The sequence below is a fragment of the Chelonia mydas genome, chromosome 13, assembly GCF_015237465.2.
Source record: "Chelonia mydas isolate rCheMyd1 chromosome 13, rCheMyd1.pri.v2, whole genome shotgun sequence".
Classification (NCBI taxonomy): domain Eukaryota; kingdom Metazoa; phylum Chordata; order Testudines; family Cheloniidae; genus Chelonia; species Chelonia mydas.
In genome coordinates this window covers 825,094-847,176 of record NC_051253.2, presented here as the reverse complement: position 1 = coordinate 847,176, position 22,083 = coordinate 825,094, and the positions used below count along the sequence as shown (strand labels likewise).

Below are 22,083 nucleotides of genomic sequence, written 5' to 3'. Positions count from 1 at the left end.
TCTCTGTGCTACCCTAAGGCCTGCCTGGGCCATGTGCCGGCTAGCGACTAAACCCGACTGTGGGACAGCGCTGTGTGAGTGTCGCTGCCCATGCTGGGCGAGGGACGTCCGTACGCGTCTCCCTCAGGATCTGTCTCAGTGGGACTTGCTGTTGGAGCTCGCAGGGGGGCTCGCAAGACGAGGGGTCTGGCCCACTGAAGGGCTCCTCCTAGAATGGATCTTGACACCACTTTTAAAAGAGTCTCGAGCCCTCCTGGTGCGGGAGAGAAGCTGGAGAACGTGACCCATGCAGCTCAGAGAGCAGAACGCAGCTCACCCCGCCCCTCCAGTTCTTCCTTGTTAAGAATCTGGGGGGATGGGGGGTGCTGCCTCTGGTCTGTGCATGCTGGGGTTGGCCATGGTGGAAGGATATCCCTGTAGCTCCCCTCTCACAGGAGGCTCCCGGCCAGCTGCCCTGGGGTAGGACCCTGCACCTCTGGGGGGTTGGGGGTGCTCGCTCAGCATTCGTGTGTAAGATAAGGGGGTTCCTGAGATGCTACCCTCTGCAGGAGGCAGCCATCGGCCCCAGCTGGGCGTCTGCAGCAGCGGGCAGGAAGCCTCCTGCAGCAGGGGCCCTCACATGGCTGGTGGAAGGGGGCTTCCCCAACATGTGTGTCTGGCAGGAAGACCTGGCTGTGAGTAAGAGGCTGGTGGGCAGCTGACGGTGGCTTCTTCCCCTTTTGGCTGGTGGGAGCCAGACCCCGGGCTGACGCACTGCAGGAAGGGGAGCCGCGCTGCTTTTCGGGTGGTTGGGCCTTGGGAAGCTTCTGGGCTACTGCAAACCCCAGGACAGAGCAGGTCTGCGCAGGGGCTTGCAGGGTCCCTCCTCCCTCTCTCCTGCCCCTGGTGCTCTTGGGATGAAACAGCGATTCTCCCCACCCCGCATTCAGCCCTCTGCTCCCTGGCTGGCTCTGCACTGCTCTCCTCACCTTCCTTTGGGCAGGTGCTTTTCTCCCTAGACCCTTCTGGAGCTGTGGCCCCGAGGTGCAGGTACATGGGGGTCGGCTCCTGCTCTGGAGCGCAGTGCTGTATGTGGGTGACGGGCAAGTTACAGCCCCCCTCTCTGAAACGCCTGCCTGCACCCCCTTCCCCCCGGGCCAGCTCCGCTTCTCTGGCACTCATTTGCCTGCTTGTCTTGATCACTTCCCAGGCTCTGGCCCTGAGGCTGGCCTGGGACTCCCCTGCGCAGAGACAGTTGCTATGTTGGTTTGGGGGTGTGCAGCAGCCCCACCGAATCCATGGCAGAGCTGGAACCTGGGCCTGGCCTGGAGGCAGCGGCCTCGCTTGCTGGGCCTGCACGCTGGCTGAGGTATGTGCCAGACGGGAGGTGCCCCCGGGCTAGTGCTGGAATTCCCCCGGTGCCCTCCATGGAGGCTCACTAGCTCCAGACAGAGGGGGCGAAGTTTCCCTACCCGTGCTCTGCCCTGGCCTCTTCTCCTTGATTGGCTCCAAGGAGTCAGCCGAAAATCCCCAGGTGCTGATGCCAGCAGCAGCTGTTTTAGCCTGGCTGTGAGTCAGTGGGAGCGGCTGGCCCGGGGAGGATCCTGGGAGCCCCGGGCTCTGTGCCAGCTGCTTTGTGTATTGGTGTCCAGGATCTTCCCGACTCTCGGTGTTTGACCCGCTCTCACGGGGCCAGCCGGACCCCGGTGGCGGAACCCCCCTCCCAGCGTGGGGAGGCCTGCAGAGCCAGGGTCTGTGCCAGCGGGGTCAGGCTGCCCCGGCCAGAGGCGAGCGTAGGCTGGACATTGCTCACGTGCACAGGGGCTGGTCATGGGCTGCACCTGCCTTCGTGCATTTGGAAGAGCCCGCGCCCTGCCCCAGCACGTCCTTCAAATACCACCCTGGGCACCCTGGTGGCTCTGCCCAGCCAAGAGTCCCCAGGTTGCACAAATGCGAGGGAGCAATTCAGCTACTGAGGGGCCAGCAGCAGGCGTCTGTCCACTCTCAGCGGGGTTCCCAGCAGGCCAGGGCGGGACGGGGAGGAGAATCCTGGATCCAGCTAGAATTGCAGGGGTCTGAGGGCGGGGGGTGGAATTCCCCTGGGCTGGAGGTGAGTCCAGGCAGGAGACGGGCTGGGGCTCTGGGAGAAGGACTAAGCCATACTGGGTCAGACCAAAGGTCTATCTAGGAGCTGGCGTGGCTCTGCTGGGAGTTTTACATCGCTGGAGCGTGGGCGGCCGCTCCGGACGGGCCCGTTTCCACGGGAGAGGAGCCTCCCTGTGGTTTCATAGACCCAAAGCCTGGGGGGACCCTTGTGCTCATATGGCCTGGCCTGCATAGCCCAGCCATGGAACTGCCCTGGGCAGATTCCTGGGCTGTTTGGGCCAAGTCTTGAAACTTTTTTCTCAAGAGGCTTTGCCATCCTTGCTGGCCTGGGGCTGGCCTGCAGGGTCCAGCACCTCGTGTAAGGACTTGGGGTGGGCATCACCCTGGCCGGCAGTGTGCCGGATTCTGCAGCCTGGGGCCCACCAAACCAGCCAGGGGCCGAAGTGTCAGCAGCGGGCGCATCTCAGGGTGGAATTTGGCTCCCCCCTTACAGCCCGTTTGCTGTCTGGGCTCTGTGTCCTGGGAAGGCGGATTCCCAGCACAGAGGGCAAGCAAAGGATGGGAAATAATCCCCCTTCTGCTGCCCCTGCCCTCGAGCCCAGGGAGCCGGTGCTGGGCCTGATGCGTAGGTGCTGGAACTAGGGATGCTGGGGGGCTGCCGCACCCCCTGGCTGGAAGTGGTTCCCATCACACACACGGTTTACAGTCTGGTTCAATGGCTCTCAGCCCCCCCACTGTACAAATTATTCCAGTGCCCCTGGCCTGATGCACTGAGATGCCCACGGCCTGTGGCTGCAGATGGAGCCTCGGAGCAGCCCCCCAAGCCTGCCGCCCTGCCCCCAGCTGCTCCCTGGGCTGTGGAGTTTGTAGGTGCCCCAGGTTGGGAGTAGCGCCTGCGGCATGGAGTATCTCCACCGTTGCCTTGCAGAGCACCTGGGGGTCTGTAGGTGCATGGTGCTTAGTGCTGGGGAGGCGATTCCTGGGGCGGGGGGCTCCCTCTCCGGTGGGGGGCTCCCATGGGATGAGCTTAGCATGTGTGCGGAGCGGTGATTCAAGGAGGAAGGGTTTTCTTCATTCGGTTAGTAACTTCCTCCCCGTCACTCTTGCAGGCTGTGGTGTGAGATGAAGCAACTGGCCCCATTTCTCATCCCTGGCTTCCCACGCTGTGTTTGGAGGGGGAGGAGGGTTCCTTGCCAGGTGCAGCCGGCCCTGGCCTGCTCTCTGCCATCATCCCACTGCGGCCAGGGCTCTCAGCTGCCTCGGAGCCCCGACTCCCACTGCGATCCTGGCTCTTCGGCACACAAGGATGGGCTCCTTGGCTTGCAGGGGTGCGGATACCTGCTGCCAATGGTCCCCCCGGCCCCTAAAGGGGAGAGGGGATAGTTCCCCAGGGGCTGTGCATGGCTGGCGAGGGGTGAAGCCAGCTGGCGAGTAATGAGCTCTTGGACCTGTTCCTCCCCATCCCCCATCCCCGTGGCAGTGCCCCGTGCCAGCCAGGGCCCGGTACAGGTGTAAGCGACTGGACCTTGAGGGGTGAGGTTCAAATCCATCAGCCAAGTTGCGGGGCTGTGGGCACAGCTCGGCTCCCCCCAGGGCTCCTAGGGGAAAGGCAGGAAAATCCTTCAGGCCGCAGCTGGTCCGCACCCCGCCCGACTCAGGACTGAGGAGGAGGACGGGGCCTGCAGAGACTTTCCTGTGCGAAGAGTGATCCAGCTGGGAGCCTTCAGCTTAGGGCAGGGCCAGCTCCAGGGGCACGGGGCTGGCAGGTGGGGTGTGGGCTCTCACTTTCAAGGCAGGAGGGAGCAAGGGACCCTCACCGCAGCTGACAGACTAGAGGGAGCTGCCCCAGCCACGGGCTTTGTGCCAGCCTCACGGGCAGCTGCCACTGGCCCCTCTTGGTGACAGGGCAGCAGACGGGAGAGTCCCTGGGCTGCTCCAGCCTGGCCACTCAGATGCTCCGAAGTCCTGGTCAGCAGGGCCTGAGCTGCCTGTCGGCCACCTCCTTCCCCTCCCTCCTTTGCCCTGTTCGCTTTCCCCTCCGTCACGCGGGTTCCCACCAAGTCTAAATAGTGCCACGCGGGCGAGGCTTCTGCCACCTTGGCCAGGGCGGAGGGAGGGCTGTGCCGTGCCATGCAGCCAGTGCCCTGTGCGTGCCAACAGGGCAGGGCTTGGGGCTGGGGGGATCGGTTGTTACATGTGGGAAAGGCCCACAGAGCCTTGCACCACGGCAGAGTGTGGGCCACGTGCTGGGCTGATCTGTGGCTCTGTGCCGGGAGGGTGAGTTGCTGGGGCCGGAGCCTGCCTGAGCCTGGGCTGAGGAAACGACATGTGGGGAAAAGTGAACTGCAAGGAAAGGGGCTGGCACTAGCCCTGGCCGGGGGGAGGGTAATCGCTGCCCTTTCCCCTAGGGCCCCGATCAGCCTGGCCCTGCACGGGGCGAGGTGAGACTCCTACAGAGCACCCCAGGGCTGCCCAGTGCTGGTGACACAGGAGGCCTGGCCTGACCCATGGGCCTTGGAGCTTGTGATTTTCTTCAGGGGCCCCAAGGAGGTCGGTTGCAAAGGACTATGGGAGCCGTGCCCTGGTGGCTCTGCACCAGTGCTGTTCACGTGTGGGCAGCTCCCTTCCCTGTACCACAAAGCACCCTGGGCACACTGCTCCACCTGACCGTGCACCCCACCCCTCTCCCAGCGGGCACCATCTCCTGGCACAAGAGACCTGCGCCGTCCTCTGAGGCAGCTGGTTCTGGCTTGCGGCCGAGACAGGCGGCTGGGCTGGACGAGCCATGGGGAGCTGGATGGGCATCCTGAGGTGCCTATAAGTCAAAATGTTCTTATAAAATAGGTCACTGGGGGAGCCCCCTGCACCAAATGGCCCCCAGACTTGCCCCACAAGCTGCACCCTTGATGCTGCCCTGACAGGCCAGATTTTGGGTGGATCTGACAATGCAGGTGGGCTTACAAGGACTTTGCAGGTTCTACTCTAAGCAGCAGTGTCATTGCAGCACTAACTTGGGCATCTCCCCCCCTCGGGGGGTGGGTCTCCTTCTCTGCTTGTTTACTCCACTGAGCAGAATTACCCCTGCGGAGCTGGGCCAAGGAACAGACACCTGGCCCCAGTCCAGCCCCGAATTCATACAGGGCTTGGGGGAGGAGCTGTTGCCCCAAACCCATGTGGGAGAACCAGGTTCGGGCAGCAAAAGTTTGCGACTTTCCCGGGCCGTGAGCGTCCCAGTGCCGAAGCCTGGGGAGGAGGCCCCTCTGCTGGGGCCTGTGTGCTGCTTTCCAGAGTGCCAGCTGGGCACGGCATTGGCACGGAGGGGCCTGTCCAACCCCTCCCCCGCTGCTCTTGCCTCACAGGATGTCCTGCTTCCTGTGGGGCCCTGTGTTTTGGTAAACAAGGTGTTGAAATAGTTAAAGGGCTGAGCAAAGCCCCAAGGGCCTGAGTGTGCCGTTAGTCACCTCAGCTGGGAGAGGGGCTGAGTGACTCACTCCCCCTGCACAGCATAAATAGGAGCTGGCAGCTCTGCACTGCACAGAGCAGCAGGGCAGCCCGGCACCCAGAGCCCGCCAGCCAGCAAGGGAACTTCAGCCCACTGCCTCACCATGGGGCTCACTCTCCTGGCCCCGCTAGCCATGGGGCTCCTGGCCCTGAGCTGCTGGGCTGCACCACTCCACTCCAAGCCCCAGGCTGTGATCTCTTTCCCCGGGGAGCTGGTCAGTAATGTGACGGATCTACAGCTTGCAGAAGTGAGTACTTGGCTCGCCTGTAAGGGCTGGGACCCCCAGCAGGGCGTCCCTGGGGTGCCCGTGCAGACGGTCGGCTGTTAGGACAGTGGGCTCGTGGGTCCCCTGCCAAGTTGAGCCCAGTGACCGCTCGAGGGCCTTGTCCGTTTCCCCTGATCCATGGCAAAGGAGGGATGGAAGAGCGCAGGTTGGAGGGCTGCACCGTGAGCCTGCTCTCATGCGGGGCAGGGAGTGTCCTGGATGCAGGGCTGGGGAAAGCTGGGAGTCTCCTTGGGAATGGCAGTGGGATGGGTCACTTTCCCTCTAGGTCGCCCAGCTGGTCCTGTCCTGGCAGCTGTGATGATGTGACGCAGCAGGGAGGGGGGAGTGTTGACCTGGGAATGTGCCCTGGGGACGGGAGACCTGAGAGCCTGTCACCTGAGCCAGGAGGGGGAGGGGGAGGTGACACCTCTGCCCGGGAATGTGGACGGAGGCTGCAGAAGGGAACCTGCTGGGGGGGTTTAGTTTCAGTTTGGGGCTGGGTGGAGGAACGCAGGGAACCCCAGGGCTGGGGTCTAAGCTCCCTGCTCCCCCAGAAGGACTTGACTGAGGGTTCCTGGTTGTACCCACAAGCTCTGTTTTGGACTGTGTTCCTGTTGTCCAATAAACCTTCTGTTTTACTGGCTGGCTGAGAGTCCCAGTGAATCCCAGGAAGAGGGGTGCAGGGCCTGGACTCCCCCACACTCCGTGACAGCAGCAGGCACTGCCCATCCCGCCCGGCATTGCCCCCCCTCTGACCGTCTCTCCTTTCTTAGAGCTACCTGCTGCGCTTCGGCTATGCGGAGGCAGAGGGGCAGACCCGCAGCAGGCAGATGTCCCTGGGCAAGGCGCTCAGGAGGATGCAGAAGCAGCTGGGGCTGGAGGAGACGGGGGAGCTGGATGCCAACACGTTGGATGCCATGCGGGCACCTCGCTGCGGTGTCCCCGATGTGGGCAGCTTCCTCACCTTCGAAGGAGACCTCAAGTGGGATCACAATGACCTCACTTACCGGTGAGCCCCACCCACCCCCCAGGCCACACCTGGACTTCAAAATAGCAGTGATGCCCCACAGACAGGAGATTGCACCTGGGGGCAGGGAGGGAGAGTCTTGGCCCAAGACCATGCAGGCCTGATTTACAGCTGCAGCCCTGCCAGGAGCCCAGCTCTGACTAATGTCCTCCAGCCGGCTTGGGCTGAGGTCCCCGGCGATCACCCTGGCCTAGGGAGGCCCAGCCCAGAGGGGTGCTGATCATTGATGGGCGTGTTGCACCGTGAGCCTGCTCTCATGAGGGGCGGGGAGTTAGTTGGGGGTTGGTCCTGCTTTGAGCAGGGGGTTGGACTCGATGACCCCCTGAGGTCCCGTCCACCCCTGTGATTCCATGAGTCTATGAGTCTATGCTGCGGCTCCATGCCATGGCACAGCTGGGCTCTGGTAGCCACCGTGTGGGGCTGGAGCCCCTGAGGCCTTGGTTTGAGTCCTGTGAGTGCAGCACGTCCCCTGGGTGTCTCGGGTGTCTCCGGTTAGTCCATGGTTAGATGCGGCTGGGGGGTTACCCTGGTGCACCTGAGCCCTGTGGTCTGACCCTGTGCTGCTCATCCCCACCCCACTCCGCAGGGTTCTAAACTACTCCCCAGACCTGGACGCCTCTGTGATAGACGATGCCTTTGCGCGAGCCTTCAAGGTGTGGAGTGACGTGACCCCGCTCACCTTCACCCGGCTGCAGAGCGGCGAGGCTGACATCATGATCCAGTTTGGCGTCCAGGGTGAGCCCCTCTGTCCGGGCAGGTGGGTGGGGTGCCAGGGGTGCCTGCGGCAGGGCTCGTGAGGGGGCCAAGGGGCAGGCCCAGGGGGAGGTTTCCTGGGTTATACTTGCTCATTTACACCTCCTGTCAGCCCCTGGTAGCATGGGTGTTTGCTGGGTGCGTGTGCCTGCCGGGGTGCGCGAGCGTGTCCTGGTACGTGTGGGGGGGTCTGGATGGGGGGCTTCGGCCATCTCCCCTCTCTGCCCTGCTCTCTCTGGGCAGAGGGGGCTTTCAGGAGCCAGGCACGTGGCTGACTGTAGGGTTCTGTCTCCAGAGCACGGTGACGGGTATCCGTTTGACGGGAAGGACGGACTTCTGGCCCACGCTTTCCCCCCTGGCAAAGGGGTTCAGGGAGATGCCCACTTCGACGATGACGAGTTCTGGACGCTGGGAACAGGGATAGGTGAGGTCAGGCTCCAGGGTCGCTGCCTGGCTGGGGAACCCACCCTGCCCCTGGCACTAGCCGCAGACCCTGAACCTCACCCCTCCTCTCTCCCCACCAGTGGTAAAAACCAGCTACGGGAATGCCAACGGGGCCGCCTGCCACTTCCCCTTCACCTTCGAAGGACAGTCCTACTCCACCTGCACCTCGGAGGGGCGCTCCGACGGGCTGCCCTGGTGCGCCACCACCCCCAACTACGACAGGGACAAGGTCTACGGCTTCTGCCCCAGCGAGTGTGAGTATCGGGCATTGGGGCAGCCCTGGGCCGGAGCCCCGTGCAGGGAGGGTACCGTGGGTAGGTGGCAGGTTCCCTGGCACTGCAGGGGGTTGCTGTGAGTCCAGAGGCCCCTGCCTGGCGGAGACGTTCCAGCGCTCTCTGTTTCTCTCGGGTAGTTCTCTACACCTACGACGGCAACAGTGACGGGGCCAAGTGCGTCTTCCCCTTCCTCTTCGAGGGGAAGTCCTATGACGCCTGCACCACCGCTGGGCGCTCTGATGGCTACCGCTGGTGCGCCACGACCGCCAGCTTCGACCAGGACAAGAAATACGGGTTCTGCCCCAACAGAGGTACTGGGCTCCTGGGGGTGCAGCGTGGGACTGTTCAGACAACAGCCGGGTCGGCTGATGGGGTGGCCCCCTACGGCACAGCACCTCCCACAGCCCTGCCGCACTCTGCAGGAGTATCTTCCCTTGGGCACCCCTGGGGGGCTGCAGCAGGGCGCATTCCCCATCTGCCCCAGGGGCCCCTTCCAGCACTGGAACCTGACTGGCTCTCCTGCTTATCTGGGCCCTGCCCCGCCCTCTGCTTTGGGCTGTCAGCACTCCTGCCCAGCGTGCAGCCCCAGCTGGCTCCGTGGGAATGAATCCCCGGCATCCTCCGCCCTGGCTGCTCGCAGCCCTGGCCAATTGCAGAGAGCGCCTGAGAGGGGGCTGAATTTGGGAGCCCGCAGCGCACTCACGCCTGGCGCATGCACCTTGGCACTTGCTGGTGTTGGCCTCTTTGCCCAGGACCATCTGGGCGTGAGGTGGGGCCGGTGCATGAGCTGGGCTAGCACCAGACTCCTCAGAAGCCAGGCCCTTGCTGCCCTCCCCATATCTGTGTCCCCTGCGCTTTGGGGGCCCCCAGAGAGTCTGTGTTTGCAGTGGCAGCTGCCCCAGCGGACGTCTTCTTGTTCAGAGGGGCCCAAGCAGCCTAGGGGTGCTGCTCCCCCGCCAGGGGGCTGGGGTCTTGCTCACCTGGCTGGTTTTGTGCTGCAGACACAGCTGTGATTGGCGGGAACTCCCAGGGTGACCCATGCGTGTTCCCGTTCACCTTCCTGGGCCAGACCTACAGTGCGTGCACCAGCGAGGGGCGGCAGGACGGGAAGCTCTGGTGTTCCACCACCAGCAACTACGACACCGACCACAAGTGGGGCTTCTGTCCCGACCAAGGTACAGCCGCTCCCTGTGCCCCGGCCACCCCCTCTGCCCCGCGCTGGGCCCTTTCTAGGAAGCAGTCACGGACCCTGGCCTCAGCCCACCTACTGCTGCTGCGCCTCAGCCCCCTGGGGCATGTGCTTGCGGCAGGCGGCTGGTCAGGGCTCTCTGGACTGCAATGCAGGGCTGGCTGGTGGTGGGGCATCGGACCAGCAGGGTCGGGCGGGACTGGCGGGGGGCGGTATTGGACCCCCAGGGCTAGGCGGGGCTGGCTGGTGGGGGGGGCATCAGACCCCTAGGACCAGTGCGGGAAGGCTGGGCCAGTTGTCGGACCCCAGGGGCCAGTGCGGGTGGCTGGCGGCTGCGAGGGTGGGCGTCAGACCCCCAGGGCCAGGCGGTCTGCCTGGGCCCTGACAGCTGTTCTGGGGTTTCAGGTTACAGCCTCTTCCTGGTTGCTGCCCATGAGTTCGGCCATTCTCTGGGCCTGGACCACTCGAGTGTCCGCGAGGCCTTGATGTACCCCATGTACAGCTACATCAAGGACTTCCACCTGCACCCAGACGATGTCAGCGGCATCCAATTCCTCTACGGTGAGCAGCTGCCCTGAGCCCGGGCACAGGCAGGGGTGGGCGGCAGGGCAGGGCAGGGCCACGGCGTGGATCCTGGAAAGAGAAATGGCCCCGACTTGAACATGTCACTGGCTCAGCGTTTCCATCAGTATCCATGGAGATGCCAGTTTCTATGGCAACCCTGACTGCTGCATGCCAACGTAGCAGGGATGCCTCCCTGTCGGGCGAGAGGGGAGTGTGGATGCATGGCGGGCTGCAGCCCATGCTCGAGAGCCGTGCCTGGGTCTCTGAAATCTCCCCCTGCGCTTCCCTGTCCAGGGTGGCGCCAGCTGCAGGAATTGAGTGCCAGGGCGCACAGTGGGAGCCCGTCAAGCTCCCCACTGCTCCAGACAGGCTTGTTCCAAGCCCAGAGCGCTGGCAGCCTGACCCACGTGGTGGCACCAGGGGCCGGGGCCTCTGGCTCACAACCTGCGTGCACCTGTCCCAGCTGCGCCGGTCTGCCCTGCTGGGGCCCCTGTATCGCCCGCCAGCAGACGGGTCCTTCTCCTGCGGCTTTGGCCTCATGTTGCTTCCCGTCTCCCAGGCCGCGGCTCTGGTCCCAAGCCCCCAGCACCAACGACGCGGGCGCCAGACGTCCCTGACCAGACAACCAGACAAGCCGAGGACACCACAACCACGGCTGAGCCTGACGACTACCCCTGGCCAACTGAGCCCAGCCCCGTGGACCCCAGCAACGATGCCTGCAAAGTGAGTTCCTTCGACGCCATCACCGAGATCAATGGGGAGCTGCATTTCTTCAAGAGCGGGTGAGTGAGCCCTGCACCCTGTGCCCAGTGGTGGCGGCAGTGGGGGTGGGGGGCACAGGGATGAGGGGAGCCCAGACCTTGGTATCTACATGGGCATTTAATCCTGGAGTCGCCCCTGCTCCCCACGGAGCCACTCCCAGCCCTCTGCTGATGAAGGGAGCTGGTGGGGCCCCCTCGCCCCTAGAGTGTGACCCCCAAGTCTGCTGCAGCAGGGCCGAGCTTGGCAGGGGTTTCTGGGGGGCGGAGGGACACTGGGGTTCACTCCCCATGCTGCCGGCATGACGCTGGGATCTTGCACCCTCAGGAATTACTGGAAAAGCTCTGTGTCCCGGAAGAGGGCGATTCAGGGCCCATTCCGGATCAAGGCCACATGGCCAGCCCTTCCGGCCTCCATCGATGCTGCCTTCCAGGACGTGCTCACCAAGAAGCTCTTCTTCTTCTCGGGTGAGGATTGGGACCTGCCCAGCTTGCCAGGATCTCCCGGCCCCATAGAGACCCACTCCCTGGTGCCCTGGGTGTCCCTCACTGGGGGCCAGGCCTGGCTCCTGCTGCACTGATACTGGGCTCTTGTCCCAGCTTCCCCACATTCACGCTGCCCTGCCGCAAGCCTGGGGGCCACTCAGGGCTGGCTGCTGCATGGGGTGGGCCATCAGTGCCAACATCTGTCCTAGCGCCTCTCTCTGGGGGCCACCAAGCAGCATGGGACGGGGCCGACCTGGTCACTAGAGCCCTGGGCGCCCTGGAGCTGGGTGAGGGGCCCAGTGGCCAGTCTCGTAGTGACCGGCTGAGGGACTGGTCCTTCCCTAGCCAGGGCTGCAGCTCCGTGCCCTGCCACTCTGCTCCCTCGGGGGGCTTGCTGGACCGCAGTGCCCCTGTGTGGGCGGGCGCCCTGCCGTGGGCTGTGTGGCTGCACGTTCTCCCGTGGCTGGGGCTGTCGTGCTAGCACCGTGTCACTGTGGCAGGTCGGCGTTTCTGGGTGTACACGGGCAGCAGCGTGGTGGGCCCCCGCGGGATCGAGAAGCTGGGCATTGGCAAGGAGGCAGAGCGGATCTCGGGGGCCCTGCAGCGGGGGCGCGGCAAGGTGCTGCTCTTCAGTGGGGAGAAGTACTGGAGGTGAGTGCGCGCCCCGGAGCGTGAGGCCGGTGTTGGCCGGCCGGGACAGGGGTGGCGACCAGGGCAGGGCGGATGCTGGGCCAATGGGGATGGGGGCTGGGCACGGGTTGAAGTTGATGCTTGGCTGATGGGAACGGGGGCGGCGATCGGGTTCAGGGAATTAGCTCGTTTCCTGCCCCTATGACAGAGGCCCAAGTGGGCAGGGCCCCACGTCTGGGTCTGTGGGCGCCTGAGCCAGCGCTGCTCTTCTCCCCACAGGCTGGACGTGAAAGTCCAGAAGGTGGATAAGGGCTACCCACGTCTCACTGATGACACCTTTGCCGGCGTGCCCCTCAATGCCCACAATGTCTTCCTCTACCAAGGTGAGAAGGATTCTGGGCTCTGGGATGCGGGGCCTCTCTCTGGGCCAAGATGGACCTGAGCGCGGGGCCCTGGCTCTGCGGAGCTGGAAGCGGGAGTTCTCCATGGCACCTTGGCACTGCCCCTGTACCCGGGCAGAGTGCTCAGCCTGGCTGGGCAGCAGGGGCTGCGCATGGCTTCCCTGGAGCCTGGGAGTAGGCAGGTCCTACAGCTCCTCCTTCATGCTAACCCCTTCCCTCTGGATTCCTCCCCGGCCCAGGAAAGTACCACTTCTGCCAGGACCGTTTCTACTGGCGAATGACCCCACGCTACCAGGTGGAGCAAGTGGGCTACGTGAAATACGACATCCTGAACTGCCCGGAGCAGTAGGGCCCAGGCAGCTTCACCTGCACCAGAGCCAACCAGCGCCTCTCCCCGCCAGCGGCTTGTACATCCCTGCACCAGAGCTGGCCCGGCATGGGCCAGCGCCTCTCCCCGCCAGCGGCTTGTACATCCCTGCACCAGAGCCGGCCCGGCATGGGCCAGCGCCTCTCCCCGCCAGCGGCTTGTACATCCCTGCACCAGAGCCGGCCCGGCATGGGCCAGCGCCTCTCCCCGCCAGCGGCTTGTACATCCCTGCACCAGAGCCGGCCCGGCATGGGCCAGCGCCTCTCCCCGCCAGCGGCTTGTACATCCCTGGACCAGAGCCGGCCCGGCATGGGCCAGCGCCTCTCCCCGCCAGCGGCTTGTACATCCCTGGACCAGAGCCGGCCTGGCATGGGCCAGCGCCTCTCCCTGCCAGCGGCTTGTACATCCCTGCACCAGAGCCGGCCCGGCGCAGGCCAGTGCCTCTCCCCGCCAGCGGCTTGTACATCCCTGCACCAGAGCCGGCCCGGCATGGGCCAGCGCCTCTCCCTGCCAGCGGCTTGTACATCCCTGCACCAGAGCCGGCCCGGCGCAGGCCAGCGCCTCTCCCCGCCAGCAGCTTGTACATCCCTGCAGACTCTTGGTTTTTGTTGTTTCGTTCCGTGCGGCAGCCCCAGGCTGGCAGGGGAGGTTGAGGAGTTGGCACATGGAATCTCTGCCCAGGGCCTGCCTTCCAGCCCCAGGCGGGTCCAGGGAGGGACAGGCCCTGCTTTCCAGAGACTCTGGGCAGCAGCTCCAACGAAACAAAATCATACCCAGCTGGGACGGTCCAAATGAGATCTAGAGGCGACAGCCTCTGGGAGCTGTAATATCCTGATTCCTCAGCGTCAGCTGAATCTGGGTGGGGTGGGGTGGGGAACAGGACGCGTTAGCTAAAGGCTCTCGTCCCTGGCCCGGGTCTCTGTAGGTGGCAGCCCCCCGCCTGCATGTGCTGCATGGATTGGTTTGCCTGGTGCAAACTGCTTAGAGATTTGTAAGCGACTTTGTCTTTTTCAGAAGTTGATAAGTCTGTGTCTGTCTGTCTGGGTTTGCTCAGGAGCTGGTGCCCATGCACTGGGGGCCTGGCAGGTGCCATTGGCCTCAGTGGGCACAGGGAGTGCTGGGCGCGGCCCTCGCTCTCTCTCCTGCTGCCATTTTTGTACCTTGCACATTTTTAATAAAGAGAATCCTGGAGAAAAACAGCATGTGGGTGCTGCTGTGTCTGTCCATCCATCCACCCAGAGCTGGCTGGGGGCGAGCACCAGGAAAGGCCCTGTCTGAGTGGGGTGGGGGCTGGGAGAGTGTCTCTCGTGTCCTGGGGCTGGGGCTTCCAGGCCTCTCCTTTCCGGCACTGTGGTCCCCCTTGGGGGGTGCAGGGAGTGTCGGTGGGGGCTGCACCGCAACTGAAGGTGGAGTGTTGCTGTGGGGAGGTGGATGGGGGTGGCCTAGAGATAGGGCAGGGGTGGGGGGCCATGGTGGGGGCTGCAGCATGGCCACCCCAAGAATCCCCAGCTCAGGAGAGACTCCAAAAGCTCCAGCAATCGGCCTAAAAATCAGATCACCCCAAATCACCAGGGTTTGTTTTCTCATTGGCTGTTGAGGGTTGTTCCCCACCCATTTCTGCCCGATCATTTCAGGAACAGTTCAGTTCCGCTGGGCATCCAGCCCCAGCTCAGAGGGACTCTGCCCAGCATCAGCATGGGGTCATGCCGGGGTGCAGGGGTCAGGGCAGAGGGCTGGGGTGTGTGTGGGAGGGTGTAAGGGTCAGGGCAGAGGGCTGGGGGTGTGGACTGGGGTCGTGGGGGTGTTCCCAGCCCCCTGCTCAGAGCGCCTCACGGCAGGGGGCTGGAGGGGACATGCCCTGATTCCACGCCCCTTCCCCAAGGCCCCGTCCCCATCTCTTCTCCACCTCCTCCCCAGAGCAGCGAGAACTGCAGCTCTGCTTCTCCCCCTCCCACACAAGGGCCATCAGCTGATGGGCGGCGGGGAGGGAGAGGAAGAGGGGCAGGAACCCAGCAAGCTTCTTCATGGGGGGGGCAGGATTTTGAATGGCACGCTGCTGCCTGCTGGGGTCCTGACCTGGGTTCGGCAGCGGGCTGAGCAGGGCCGGCGGCTGGGACCCGGCAGGCAGCAGAGTGCCATAAGTTGCCGACCCCTGACTTAGATCTTACCCAAAATACACGCTTATAGCCAATTCTTATTAACTAAACTAAAATGTATTAAAAAAGCAAAGAGAGAGAATTGGTTAAAAGATCAATATCCAGACAGACTTGAGTTCAATTCTTCAGGTTCAGATACAGAGCAGAGCTGAGCTTGTAGTTGCCAAAAGTCCTTTTAGAAACAGTCCATCGGTTATCGTCCAATTTCCATGTTCAGGGTGACTCCAGTCAGTGACTGGGGATCTCAATCCTTAGGGCTCAGGGTTTCCCCCTCTTGAAACCCAGAGCAGATCTGAGATGAAGAGGGATCATGTCCCAAGGTCTTTATACATTTCCTGCAGCCTTTTGGCCTGAGAAAACAATAAGCTTAACTTTCCTTCTCCCATACATCATGGCAATTAGCACAGGGTAATTTATCCTTTCAACAGTTCAGATACAGGTTACCACAACCTTCAAAGAGACATGCAGACAATAACACTATTTCACTCCAGTGTCTTCCTAAATGTTAATATTCCTCTTTTGATCTTTGAATCAAAGCTATAGCCATAGACAAGTCGTTTGCTGACATCACAAGACCTGAGCACACAACTCCCCTTCTCTCTCTAACAATGCCGGCTGCATTTCACAGCTCTCTCCATTTCCATCTCTTCCTACCCAGTCTTTAAAGTTCAGCCCTGGGTCAGATCAGTCTGGGAGTTAATTAACTCTTTCTGGCCCTGTCACCTTTCAATGAGATATTATAATACATTCATAATGTCACACTGCCTGACCCCGCCTGCTCCCTGTCTCCTTGCAGTGGCCTGCCCTGGTGCAGGGCCAGGATCCCAGCCACATGGATCTCAGGCCCCCCCCGGAACTGCACAGGAAATTGGCAAGGAGTGTTTCAAAGTTCTAGCAGGCCTGAGCCCCCGAGTCATCTGCAGACGCCTCGCCTTCGCTGGGGGTGACACATTCAGGGTTACCCAAGGGGCACAGGGTGAATCGCTATCACCTGCTCACAGTGATAGCGTCCGCGCCCACCGGGGAACTCGCCCACCAGTGCCTTGCTCCGGGCTCCGCAAGCCCCACTCCTTCCTTCTGCTGGCTGCCAATCTGCACCCCAGCCCGTAGGCTCCCAGAGTGAGTCCTTGGAGCTGAGCAAAGTTCTCTGGTCTAGAGTCTGACTGTCCCCATGTGGCTGAGCTGGGGTGGTCATTCTCACGGGCTCATGCTGCGGGGAGCTCTGAGAGCCACCCCAGGGACCAGCGTCACCCCCCGCAGCTTTGGCCACAGCTGTCTACGAGTTACAGGTACAATATTTCCCACATATCCAGCCCGCACAAACCAGACAGCCAGCGAGCTGTCGGCTTTCAGCTGAGGCCCCGCGTGGCCCCTTGGCGCCATATGGCGAAGCTGGAGCGCAGAGGGGAAACAGGCATGTCTGGGCCTGTCTAGGCAACGCCCTGCACCTAGACGCGTAACTGCGGATCCCCCGTCTGCTGCCAGCATGGGGCGTCTGGGTCACAGTGGGGCCTGGCTGCAGACCAGCAGGCTGGGTGGGGCAGAGGCTCCCATTGTGTACAGGCCTTGCTGGGATTTGGCCAAGTCTCTCACACAAGGTGTCTGGGGCCAGGCACAAGCCCTGGTGTGTTGCACATGAAGTGAGTATCACACAGGGTTGCACGTGGCCATGCCGTGTACATTGCACGCCAATACGCCTGCAGGGTGTGTTCACACACGCGTCTGTGCACATGTTCTGTGCTGGCAGCGCACGGACCAGCACTGCCCGGCCTGCCAGGATGCCGGCTCGTTGGTGCCCTCTAGAGGTGAAGCAGGGGAATTAAGGCTGTGCTGCTAGGGGCTACCAGGCTTATTTGCATATGGTGTTCTCTGGCTCCCCCTACGGGTGATAGAGGAAAGTTGAGGGCTGATGTGATTTGCATACGTGTCAGAGTGGCATGGCCAGATGTCCAACGCTGCCCCAGCCGCATGTCCCTCCCTTGCACCCTCTGGAGCTGGATAAATTTTGCTCCAGGGCCACAGAGCTCTGAGTGGGAGTCCAGAGTGAGCAGCCAGGGGGCTGAGTTAGTGGGGAATGCAGTCACCCTCAACAGGAAGCCAGTGGTCCCAGCTTTGGTCTCAGGACCTAAGGCCCCATTCTTTTGTGGAGTCTCTTTAAAGCAGGAGTGTTACTAGAGTGTCAGGGGAATCCTGGGGGCCAGTGTCTGGACAGTGGTGGAAGGTGTTGCCCCAAGCCTGGGGCAGCTCCTGGAGGTAGGTGTTGGGGGGAGTGAGGGAGGTCATAGTTGCCTCTTGGGTAGTTCTGTGATGCAGTAGGGAGTGGGGCAGATTGACCTGGGAATGTCTAGTTCTGCTGGGACTGTCTGCATGGGGGGTGTGAGAGCCGGGGGTGACTCCACTGGAGTGAGGAGACCTGAGCCTGTCACCTGAGCTGGGAGAGGGCTGGACCCAGGTGACACCTTTGCCCGGAAACTGGACAAAGGCTGGAGGAGGAGCTGAGGGGAGGAGGAGTGAGACTGGAGGAGGGGAGTTTTCAGTTTGGGGCTGGCTGGGAAGATGCAGGAAACCCCAGGTCTGGGCTATAAGCTCCTTGCCCCCCAGAGGGACTTGGCTGAGGGGTTGGACCTGCAAGCCCTGCTTGGAACTGTGTTCCTGTCATCTAATAAACCTTCTGTGTTACTGGCTGGCTGAGAGTCACAGTGAATCGCAGGAAGTGAGGGTGCAGGGTCCGGACTCCCCCCCACTCTGTGACAACAGGTGGTAGCGGTGGGATCTACTGCACCCCGTGGATGGCACTTCCTTGAGAAGGGCTGGCACCCTAGGGGTTCTCCCTGGAAACTGTGGGGAGCGGTGAGCACACAGGCCTGCGAGTGGCCAGCAAGGAGATGTATGCGAAGTGCCTTAAGAGTGACCTGGTGGAGCTGTGCAGGCAGAGGGGGCTGCGCATTGGGAGACTCACCAAAGAACAGCTGGTTGGCCAGCTGGAGGAGGGAGATCGCTGGAACGAACCGATCCCTGTCTCTGAGGGAAGCCGCCTGGCAGATGCAGCATGGGCACCAGTGTCTGTCCCAGCGGGGAGCGAACAGGCGGCTGCTGAGGGCTTCCCGAGACCCCTCCGACCTATGCCTAGGGGAAGGGCCGGGAGGAGCCCAGCGAATACAGAGGGCACCGTGACCCCCGCGTCCAGCAGGGGATCCTCCCGGAAGAGCTCCCCATCCCTGGAGCTGAGGTGGCTGCACTGGGAGAAGGAGCTAAAACTGTGAGAGTTGGAGCTCAGGCAGCTGGAACTGCAGGAGGAGTGGGAAGAGTGGGAAAAGCAGCGTCAGCATGAGCTGCAGGAGAAGGAGAAACAGAGGCAGTATGAGCTGGAATTGGCCAGGCTGTGGAGCAGTGAGCCCCTGACTGCTGTGAGTGATGGGGGACCCGGGTCTGCAAGGAGCTTTGACAAGTGCATCCTGGCCCAGCGTAAGGAGGGGGAGGACTTGGATGACTTCCTGGATGCCTTTGAGACAGCCTGCGAGCTGCACCAGGTTGATCCTACGGACAGGCTCCGGTTTCTCACCCGCTTACTGGACCCCAAAGCCATGGCATTGAACCGCTGACTGGAAGAGGCGGAGAAAGGGGACTACGAACTATTCAAAAAGGCCCTGCTACGCGAGTTTGGGCTGACTCCTGAGATGTATTGGGAAGGGTTCTGGAGTCAGCGTAAAACCACTGAGGCCTCATATCTGCAACTAGCCATCCGCATGGAGGGATATGCCACCAAGTGGGCAGAGGGGGCCCAGACGGAGGAAAACCTGGTTAAACTGATCATACTGGAGCAACTGTGTGAGCGGTGCCCATCCGACCTGAGGCTGTGGCTGATGGACAAAAAGCCAGAGAACCCGCGACACGCAGGGCGGCTGGCTGATGGGTTTGTGAAGAACCGGACGGGGGAGGCAGGGAGGGGTCCCAAAGGAACAGGCCCGCCCTGACGCAGAGAGAGAGTCACCCTGGGACCTCCCAAAGAGGGAATATGGAGAACCCCTTCCCAAGAAGAACATCCAGCGTCAGGGCCAACCGACCGGATCAAGGGGACCAATGGGACCTGAGCTGCTATCACTGTGGCCAGAGAGGCCACACACGGACCCAGTGCCCCAAGCTCAGGGACAGACTGAGCAGACTGAACCTACCCAGGGTTAACTGGGTAGGTAGGGACCCAGCCGGATGAGGGGCAGATGGCCCAGGCAAGGGGGGCTGACAGCTTAACAACTGCTCAGGATGGGGGAGGGCCCCAGGCCAGCTCCTCTGGAGGGCTGGAGACTCTGGACTCAGGGTTCTCTGTTTACAGGGTGGGCGCGGGGTTGTCCCTCCGGAGAGAGTGCCTTGTTCCCCAGGAGGTGGATGGGAGGAAGGTCAATGGATACTGAGATACGGGCGCGGAGGTGACGGTGGCCCAGCCCAAGGTGGTGGCGCCAGATTGGGTGGTGCCCAACACCTACCTGACCCTGATGGGGGTGGGCGGGACCCCATTCAAGGTGCTTGTGGCAAGGGTACACCTGAAATGGGGGGCCAAGGAGGACCCCAAGGACATGGGCGTGCACCACCATTTGCCCACTGAGGTGTTAATGGGAGGGGACCTGGAGGACTGGCCAAGCAACCCCCAGGGTGCCCTGGTCGTGACCCATAGTCAGAGCCAGCGAGGGGCACTGCACCCCGACCTCGGGGAGGGTACCACACCAGAGGCGCAGGACCCTACCCTGGTGGGGAGAGAGCGCCGAGGGGCACGGCTCAGAGAGGCTGTGGCCTCAGACCCGGCCAATGAGAGGGAACCGGGCCCCATCCCTTCCCCAGCCGCTGAGTTCCAGGCCGAGCTGAGGAAAGATCCCTCCTTGCGGAAGCTCAGGGACCTGGCCGACCTCAGTGTGGTACAGACCATGAGGAGAGGCTGCCAGGAGAGGTTCTTGTGGGAGAAGGGGTTCCTGTACCGAGAATGGGCTCCCCCAGGGGAAGGGGAGTCCTGTGGGATCAGGAGGCAGCTGGTGGTCCCCCAGAAGTATCGCCGCAAGCTACTGTACCTGGCCCATGACATCCCCCTCGCAGGGCACCAGGGAATCCGGCGCACCCGGCAGAGGTTGCTACAGAACTTTTACTGGCCCGGGGTCTTTACCACCGTCCGGCAGTATTGCCGATCCTGTGACCCCTGTCAGAGGGTGGGGAAGGCCCGGGACAAGGGGAAAGCGGCTTTGAGACCTTTGCCCATCATAGAGGAGCCTTTCCAGAAGGCGGCCATGGACATAGTGGGACCTCTCAGCAAGACGACCCGGTCAGGGAAGAAATACATTCTGGTGGTGGTAGATTTTGCCACCCGCTACCCCGAGGCAGTGCCCTTAGCTTCCATTGAAGCAGACACCGTGGCAGATGCGCTCCTGACCATTTTCAGCCATGTGGGGTTCCCCATAGAAGTCTTGACAGACCAAGGATCCAACTTCATGTCGGCCCTGCTCTGGTGCTTGTGGGAGAAATGTGGGGTCCGGCACGACTGGGCCTCAGCGTATCACCCCCAGTCCAATGGGCTGGTGGAGAGGTTTAACGGGACGCTAAAGATGATGCTGAAAACCTTTATGAACCAGCATCCGCAGGACTGGGACAAGTACTTACCTCGCCTGCTGTTTGCGTACAGGGAGGTGCCCCAGGAGTCTACCGGATTTTTGCCTTTCGAACTGTTATATGGAAGGAGGGTGAGGGGCCCCTGGACCTGATGAGAGACGAGTGGGAAGGGAAGGCCACTCCCGATGGAGAGTCAGTGGTGGAGTATGTTCTGATCTTCCGAGAGAGAGACTGGCTGAACTCATGGGCCTGGCCAGGGAGAATCTGGCCAGAGCCCAGAGGAAGCAGAAGGTCTGGTATGACCGCATGGTGCGGGCCCGTGCCTACGCCACCGGGGATCCGGTGATGGTTCTCATCCCCCTGAGAAAGAACAAACTACAGGCCGCCTGGGAGGGCCCTTTCAAGGTTGTCAAGCAGCTCAATGAGGTAAACTATGTGGCGGAGCTGTCGAACCGGGCCCACCACCGCCGGGTGTAACATGTGAATATGATGAAGCCATATTATGCCAGGGGGAATGTGGTGTTGGCTGTGTGTGGACAGTGGGAGGAGCAAGGAGATGACCCTTTAGTAGATCTATTCCCTGGGACCAGAGCTGGTTCCCCCCTGGAAACAATTCCCCTCTTGGATCAGCTAACCCCTGCCCAGCAAGCTGAGGTCAGGGGGGTGCTGCATCTGTACCGACAGCTGTTTTCCAACCAGCCTGGACGCACTAATCTGACTGTCCACCGGGTGCAGACAGGGTCGCACCCGCCGATAAGATGCTCCCCCTTCCGAGTCACAGGGAAAACTGCTCAGGACTTGGAAAGAGAGGTCCGGGACGTGCTGGCTTTGGGGGTGATCCAGCCATCGGCCAGCCCTTGGGCCTCGCCGGTGGTGCTGGTCCCCAAAAAGGATGGGTCGGTCCGGTTCTGTGTGGACTATCAGAAGCTCAATGCCATCACTATATCTGATGCCTACCCCATGCCCAGGCCGGACGAGCTCCTAGACAAGCTGGGAGGAGCTCGATACCTTTCCACCATGGACCTTACAAAGGGCTACTGGCAAGTGCCGCTGGATGCAGATGGCCAGCTGAAATCGGCCTTTAACACCCCTCTGGGGCTCTGAGTTCCTGACCCTGCCTTTCGGCCTCAAGGGAGCGCCGGCCACCTTCCAGCGCCTGGTGGACCAGCTCCTGAGGGGGATGGAGAGTTTTGCCGTGGCGTATATTGATGACATCTGTGTCTTTAGCCAGACCTGGGAGGACCACGTGTCCCAGGTTAGACAAGTGCTGGACCGACTCCAGGGGGCTGGGCTGACTGTAAAAGCGGAGAAGTGCAAGGTGGGGATGGCTGAAGTATCTTACCTGGGCCATCGGGTGGGGAGCGGCCGCCTAAAGCCGGAACCAGCCAAGGTGGAGGTGATCAGAGACTGGCCCGCTCCCCACACCAAAAAGCAGGTCCAAGCCTTTATTGGGATGGCAGGATACTACCGAAGATTTGTGCCCCACTTTAGCGCCATAGCCACCCCCATCACTGAGCTATGTAAGAAGGGGAAGCCAGACAAGGTGGTCTGGACCGAGCAGTGCCAGGAGGCTTTCCGGGCGCTGAAGGAGG

At 62.2% G+C, this 22,083-nt stretch overlaps 1 protein-coding gene across 1 annotated transcript; it reads left to right on the top strand.

Moving 5' to 3' along the window:
• The first annotated feature begins 5,481 nt into the window (after positions 1-5,481).
• MMP9 (matrix metallopeptidase 9) lies at positions 5,482-13,945 on the top strand. The gene is made up of 13 exons (XM_007067749.4): positions 5,482-5,834; positions 6,626-6,861; positions 7,466-7,614; positions 7,928-8,056; positions 8,157-8,330; positions 8,489-8,662; positions 9,353-9,526; positions 9,946-10,101; positions 10,664-10,886; positions 11,191-11,330; positions 11,849-11,999; positions 12,258-12,361; positions 12,619-13,945. The coding sequence occupies exons 1-13, from the start codon at positions 5,691-5,693 to the stop codon at positions 12,726-12,728; spliced, it is 2,064 nt and encodes a 687-aa protein (XP_007067811.2). The 5' UTR covers positions 5,482-5,690; the 3' UTR covers positions 12,729-13,945.
• The last annotated feature ends 8,138 nt before the right edge of the window (positions 13,946-22,083 follow it).